At 47.3% G+C, this 7,500-nt stretch overlaps 1 protein-coding gene across 1 annotated transcript in view; it reads right to left on the bottom strand.

Annotated features, from left to right (window-relative positions):
- Positions 1-4,556: 4,556 nt before the first annotated feature.
- Positions 4,557-7,500, bottom strand: part of LOC138960325 (beta-1,3-galactosyltransferase 1-like) — a 15,513-nt gene continuing 12,569 nt past the window's right edge. Inside the window, exon 2 of the mRNA XM_070332185.1 lies at positions 4,557-7,342. Within this exon, the coding sequence (XP_070188286.1) occupies positions 6,070-7,342 (1,273 nt within the window). The 3' untranslated portion in view covers positions 4,557-6,069. The remainder of the gene's footprint in view (positions 7,343-7,500) is intronic.

Genomic DNA, 7,500 nt, shown 5'->3' with positions numbered 1-7,500 from the left:
TATTGTTTGTTCAATTAGTTTTATACCCACAGGGAGTTGCCCGATTCTGTGTTTCGCAAAATCGAAAATTCTCGAGGACTCGGAAGTGTTTGGTCCACGGGAGACAACTCCTCGAAGGAAGAGCGGATTACTTTGTCTCTGCAGCTGTGTGTGTTGTCTTCCCCTTCTTTCGCTTCACTCTTCGCGATAGCACACATTGTGTGTATGACTCGAGAGAGTGCGTGCGCGCGCGCGCGTGCGCGTGTGTGTGTGAATGTGTGTGTGTGTATGTGTGTGTGTGTGTGTGTGTGTGTGTGTGTGTCCCTCTCTGTCTCTGTCACACACACACACACACACACACACACACACACACACACACACACACACCGTGCACACACACACAAACACACAAACACCAAACACACACACGCACACACATAGAACAACAATAAAAACAAGAACAAGAACAACAACAACAACAACAACAACAGCAGCAACACTGCGCATATATTTATCAATTACCTTTTGAGTGATTTGTCCTCCTTTATTACAGGATTTATGTTTGGTCACTTAAAGGCACAGTAAGCCTCCCGTAAACCATCACAGATACGGTCAGGCTTTTACACACAGTACAAACACCCTTTCATTTAAACACTCACCGATTGAGAACATCCTAGGTGCCCTCCGTAAAGAGCGAACAATTTTCAAAGAATTTATTTTTGCGTGGTTTATCTTACCCCTGAGCCATCGTGAACCCGTGTGATCCAGTTTCCCTTTTTCACAATGTAGTCGTCAGTTAGCCTTATTTGAATGCGACTCGATGTGAGCTTATTTACAAAAGCACGTTTTTATGCACGAAACAAACGGCTGTGGTTCACAAGAACTCTAGCGATGGCTTTTGACTGTTGAGAGGAAAGGCGATATGCACTGACTGATAAACCGTCGTCTGCTAAGACCATTGCGTGGCCCTGCTTCCGGGCTTTTCTTTTTTCAAACTTTCACAACTTCGAATTGCACTGATCTTGTCTTGATGAAAAAAGAATTCTTTTATGATTAAAGGATATTTGTGTAAGAAGCTAGATTTTAAAAGTTAGGTCTAGCGCAAAAACGCACCACGGTCCAAAAACATTCTGATAATCATCGATCCACGGCTGTCGCCAGTTTAAGGGAAGTAACTCATTTTTGACCTGAGTTCAGGATGGGTCCAAAAAGTGTTCGAGACAATCTGCAAAATTAATTCTTTTAACATTGCTCGCTCTTTACGTAGGGCACCTAGGATGTTCCCGTTTGGTGAGCGTTCAAATGGAAGGGTGTTTGTACTGTGTGTAAAAGCCTGACACTATCTGTGATGGTTTACGGGAGGCTTACTGTCCGGGCGTGATTTCCGGGATGATTCATAACAGCCGTCCAGCACCAAAACGAGGCGCCATTGTTCTTCAGGGCCAAGTCCACGAAAATAAATTCTTTGAAAATTTCTCACGCTCGACAGAAAGCAGCCAGGATGTTCCCGTTCGGTGAGCGTTTAAATGGAAGTATGCTTGTACTGTATGTAGACGCTCGGGGAGCTCTGTGATGGTTTACGGGAGGCTTACTGTGCCTTTAATGTTTCATACAAACGTCAACTATCATTGTACTGGTTTGTCAAGATACACACAATTTACTTGAGAACAAGAAATGAAGTATTTAAAAAAACGTGAAGTTTGGTTTTATGGTGTGATAAGACATGGAGGGGACATTCGAATAAGGAATCAGGATTCAAATCACGTATTAAGACCACAGGAGCTTGTAATTAAGACACTGTGTTAATATACCCGGGCAGATTTTAGTCCAAGAAGGACAGAAAGTAAGAAAGACATAATGAATGAATGAATGAACGGACGAACGAATGAAAGAATGAAGAAATGAAGGACTAAAAGAAAACAGAAGCGACACTTTGCAGTACAGTTTGAACAAACCACGAAGTAAGTGATTGAGACAAAAAAAAGATTGACCATCGATAAAATTGGTAATTCACACAGCAGGGCCGGACCAAATGAGTTATAAGGGGGGGGGGGGGGTTCCTCCTTTTTTGGGGGGGGCAAATCAGCGAAGTGGCGAAGCCACAAGCGCGCGCCTGCTTTGGGGTCCGGGGGCATGCTCCCCCGGAAATTTTTGAAAAACGGTTAAAATCTGTGCAATCTGGTGCATTCTGGGCCTTGTTTTGAGGGTTAAGGCCTGTCAGTGTGAATTGGTGGAGGGGGGGGGGGGGGGGTACCTTTTTCTCATCGGATTTCAGATTGAATAACATTTGTTAGAGACACACACAAAATTTATTTTAAAAACAAATAAAATAAAAAAACACTCAAAGCAAGGTACATGCTTTTTCCAGGGGTGGGGTTCCGGAACCACTGGAACCCCCCCCTGGGTTCGGCCCTGCACAGCCAGCTAGTTAGAACGACAGCCAGACAGACAGCCAGACAGACGGACACACACACACACACACACACACACACACACACACACACACACTCACACACACACACAGACACACACACACACACACACAAACACACACACTCACACACACACAAACACACACACTCACACACACACACAAACACACACGCACACATACAAACACACACACTCACACACACACACACACACACACACACACACACACACACACACACACACACACACACACACACGCACAAACACACACACACATGCCGTTGCTTTTCATGAAAGCATGCTCATTCAACCCATTCAAAGTAATCTCACAGTGTTGCCGGGTACACCATGAGCGAGTTTTCGCGAGGAACAGGGTTGAGCTACGGTAGGGTCACTGCGCATGTCTGGTTTTTTTCTTCGCGGAAACGCTGTTGGGTTGTGTCCAGTCGCGTCCCTTGCAACAAGATGGCGACAAGCGCGTTACGGATTTACTGTTGTGGAGAGTTGATGGACGACGATGATGAACAAGCAGTACTGTTTTATTGTTGATGTGAATGTAATGCCAAAACATCGAACTATCGATTCGAACGTCAATGAAGAAGTGAGCGTGAAAATCGAGCGCAAAACAGCCGGGTAAAAGTTCAGGGCGCTAAAGTACATTTGAGCCGAAATCGCACCCAAACTCCTGTTGACCTCATTTCTTCCCAAAATAAACATCACTGCTAAAATAAAATGCATTAAAACCAAGACAGTATCCAACCCAGTATCCTTAATTTTTGAAAGGCTAAGTGATTTACAACAAATGTCTTCTCACAATCCGTAACTTTGTCAAAAAATATTTGCAGAAGTTTCTCACCTCGCCTTGGCAGCCATCTTGGAACTGGAGAGACCCTACGCAGGAAGCAAGGTTGAAAGTTGGTTAACCGGTGACGTCACTCCAGTCGTACCGGACCGAGTTTTTGCGACCTCCGGTTCGACTCGAGTCACCTTAGTTGACGCTAAAACTCGCTCCATATGACATCCCTGCCTTCGTGGTGACCTCTGCATGTTGATTGTTTGTCTGTCCCATTGTAAGGGTTGGGTCGAGGGTTGGGGGTTGGGTGTGTGTGTGTGTGTGTGTGTGTGTGTGTGTGTATGTGTGTGTGTGTGTGTGTGTGTGTGTGTGTGTATGTGTGTGTGTGTGTGTTTGTGTGTGTGTGTGTGTGTTTTTGTGTTTGTGTGTGTGTGTGTGTGTGTGTGTGTATGTGTGTGTGTGTGGGGGGGGAGAGTGGGGACGGGCGCAGTGGCGTGGTGGTAAGACGTCGGCCTCCTAATCGGGAGGTCGTGAGTTCGAATCCCGGTCGCTGCCGCCTGGTGTGTTAAGAGTGGAGATTTTTTCGATCTCCCAGGTCAACTTATGTGCAGACCTGCTGGTGACTTAATCCCTTTCGTGTGTACACGCAAGCACAAGACCAAGTGCGCACGGAAAAGATCCTGTAATCCATGTCAGAGTTCGGTGGGTTATAGAAACACGAACATATCCAGCATGCCTCCTCCGAAATCTGCGTATGCTGCCTGAATGGCGGGGTAAAATCGGTCATACACGTAAAAATCCACTCGTGCTAAAAACATGAGTAAACGTGGGAGACTAAGCCCATGAACAAAGAAGAGGAAGAAGAAGAAGAAGAAGAAGAAGAAGAAGAAGAAGAAGAAGTGGGGAAAGAAACAGGTGGCAAGGCGGGACAGAGACGGGGTGAGATAGGCCGGCACGGCTCTCTCAGAACGGAAGAGCCCTTACCTGGAGAAGTTTAACTGAATTTGATCGTTTGTATGTGCTTTCGAAAGACGGGAACGGGGCCTGGAAGGGGCAAGGGGAAGGGGGGGGGGGGGGGGGGCAAGGAGACAGGTGGCAGGTGTCGACGAGGCTGAGAAGAGAGAGTAGGGAGAGTCAAAAGAAGGGTCTTCCAGAATAGAGGAGCTCTGGCCTCGAGTTAAACACAGTGACAGAGACCGCATCGAAGTTGGGCCTGCTCGAATTAGTAATGAAGAAGGCGAACAACTATGGAATGCTCACGCGTTCAGATTCCTCTTTTGAATGTTCTTGTAACTCTTATTTCGATGTGTATTTTATAATCGTTGACAGGCAGGTTCTAAGACGTGTCGAAGACAATTTTCCGTTTTAATGTATTCATTTTAATGGACACTAAAGTGTTGTTATTGTTATTGTTATTGTTCTGACTATAGTTGCGATTGTGAAACGGATTTCTCTGGACCCAGGTTTCACTTTCCGGTATACTGATGTGCTGGTCCGGTCCTGACCAGGTTGGACATGGTCGTTTCATCCTGTCAGTCACTGACAACGGCTTTTACTGACTGAGTTAACGGGGGTTTCCAATTTTTTTTGTAGGGACAATTCGACGACGCGAAGCGTTCAAACCTCCTATAGGGGGGCTAGGAGGGGTCCGAGGGCATGCACCCCCCCCCCCCCGGAAAATGTTGATAAAAACAAGTAAAATGGATCAATCTGGTTCAATCGGAGCCAAAAAACTTCCCCAAATACACCTTCCAAAAAATACATTTAAATTTGGATCATAACAAGGACAATTGACCGGTCTGGTGCAACCTGAGCCAACAAATTACCCAACTACTTTCCAACACTGTCACTTAGAAGACAAAGGCCTGCTCTCGGGGGGGTTCGGGGGCATGCCCCCCCCCCCGGAAAATGTGGATAAAAAATCAAGGAAAATGGAGCAATCTGGTGTAATCTGAGCATCAGTTTTTCTTTATTTTCAAATTTATTTATTTCTTCAAATTTTGTTTCTCTACTTTTATTTTTTTAGGCTAGGGGGGGCGGAAACCCCGAAACCCCCCCTGGATCCGCCCCTGGTCTTGTCCTTTTACTCGGACTGAGTATGTTATGAAAGACTTCATTGTCAGCTGTGAATTAAAAGCCGATGTGATTCCTGAAAACTGAGTCATTTCTAACGAAGTCTCTTCACCAACTTAACAAATATGAGTTCGAAGCCCAGACTGCGTCTGAACAATTATAAACAGTTCTGTTTTATGTCGATAAAGACATCCACACACACACACCCTCACCAATCTAAGCTACTACTTTTGTTTTTTTTAAAGGCACAGTGCAGCTCACAGCCTTCGTTTTGCGTTTTTGTTGCAGCTGAGTGCATTTACAGTTCAAAAATCCTCCTATGGTAGTAAAACAAACCCAAAAATACACAACGACGACATCTGTGAAGCTCGACAGTTTCTTGTTCACACGAGTGCATACATTAACCTAGTTATTACGTGGTGTTTGGTCGGAGTTCGATTCAACTGAGTGATTCCGGCCTCCATTTTGTTTTACACAAACGCATGATGACGTCTGACATAGTTTGCTAGTGACGTGTCTTTTTGTGCATGATGTGGTGATCTACCTGATCTAAATTTAGATCCAAAAATAGGTCAAGACCAGCCGGGTCCGAGTACGAAATTAATTCGTAAAAAAATCGCAGTTCTTGACTCTTTGGGTGCAAGTCAATGAAACTTGGTAGTTCTTCTAACGGATAGCTGCCTGAGGTATGACTAAAAGCCCCAGGGGCTCCGTGCACCTGGATTTGAAAAGTTCAGTACCTTTAACAATCACACGTGTGTAATCACACTCACAATCCTCCTTTTCCTAGCTCACATATTCACTAGCATCACATTGTCAGCACTGCCTGAGTCCTTGCGCGGTGATCTTCTGATCTTGCTTTCCGTGGGGAAAATGGTATAGGTACACGCGTTCCGTTGCACCGCCCTCCAAATGATCATGTGAGTGAACTCTGTGAGCATGGTGATGGTGATCTTGACGTTATTCAGTATGGCACACGTATAGGAGCGTCTGGACACGGCGAAAAGAGAGTTATGGAGCCGCGTGGCGTTGACCACGTATGCTAGCACGCCCGTCACGGACGCGTCCTCTACCGGGATGAAGGGCAAGTGCTGCGAGGCGGTGACGATATCCTTAATGACGTCACTGCTGATGACGTAACTGTGCCCGTAAAAGTAGCGCGGGAAAACGGACAGCGGGTAGGAGTTGAAGTTGACGGCCCACTTGCCTGTCCTGACGCAGACGGGTTTGGGGTTGGCGTAACCCACCACTGTCCTCGTCAACTCCCGCCTGTGGTAGTGCAGGTACTCCAGGAGGTAGGGGACGTTGACGAAGGTGTCCTCGTCCACCTTCATGACGAACTTGGTGTCGGGGCACCTGGTGGACGCCCAGTGGAGGCTCGTGAGAGACTTGTACGTCAGGTTGCGGTACGAATCCACGAAGTCGACGTACAGCACGTCGCCGTACCGCTGGCTCTCGGCCTTCAGAACGACCTCCTCCTCCTCCTCCGCCTCAGTCCTGCCAAAGACGAAGACGATCTTGACGGAGGGCAGGTTGACGGTGCCAGGCCAGGGCGAGTGCACCACGCTGCCCCACGTCCGCCTGATCGTCTGCCGCATCAGGATGTGGTGGCTCAGGGAAGGGATCATCACCAGCAAGAACGGAGCTCCCGCGGAACCGTTGCCGCACACGTTCTGCGGGTCGATGATGTAGTCGGTCATCAGAGGGTTGACGATCTGAGGTCGCGGTTTGAAGTAGCTGGACCTATACACCAGCACACTGTCCTCCAAGGGATAGTTTGCCCGGAACATGTGCTTCATGGCCGTATCGTTCAAGCTGATGCCCGTTTCGAAGTCTTTAACGCAATCGTGGCGGGCGGCATCCGCGTTGGGCTCACTCGATCCCCTGTGCACGTTTGACTTGAAGTCAAGCTGGGCTTCGTTGAGACTGACCCTGACGGAGCTGGTGCACACGAAGGTGTGAAAGCCAGTGGTCCAGATGAGTAGGACGCTGAAGGCAATCAGTCCTAGCAATAGCACAGTGGAGGAAGGGAAGAGTCTTCTGGACAGCCTTCGCTGCACACTTCTGAAATAGAGTAAACGGATTTGGTAGCATAGCTGCTTGTGTTGTTGTTGTGTTAGAGGTGATAGTGGTTTGTGTGTGTGTGTGTGTGTGTGTGTGTGTGTGTGTGTGTGTGTGTGTGTGTGCGCGCGTGTGTGTATGTGTGTGCGTGTGTGTTTGTG

Source organism: Littorina saxatilis, linkage group LG2, assembly GCF_037325665.1.
Source record: "Littorina saxatilis isolate snail1 linkage group LG2, US_GU_Lsax_2.0, whole genome shotgun sequence".
Lineage (NCBI taxonomy): Eukaryota > Metazoa > Mollusca > Gastropoda > Littorinimorpha > Littorinidae > Littorina > Littorina saxatilis.
Note: the sequence above shows the minus strand (reverse complement) of the source record. Positions and strands in the feature narration are given on the sequence as shown.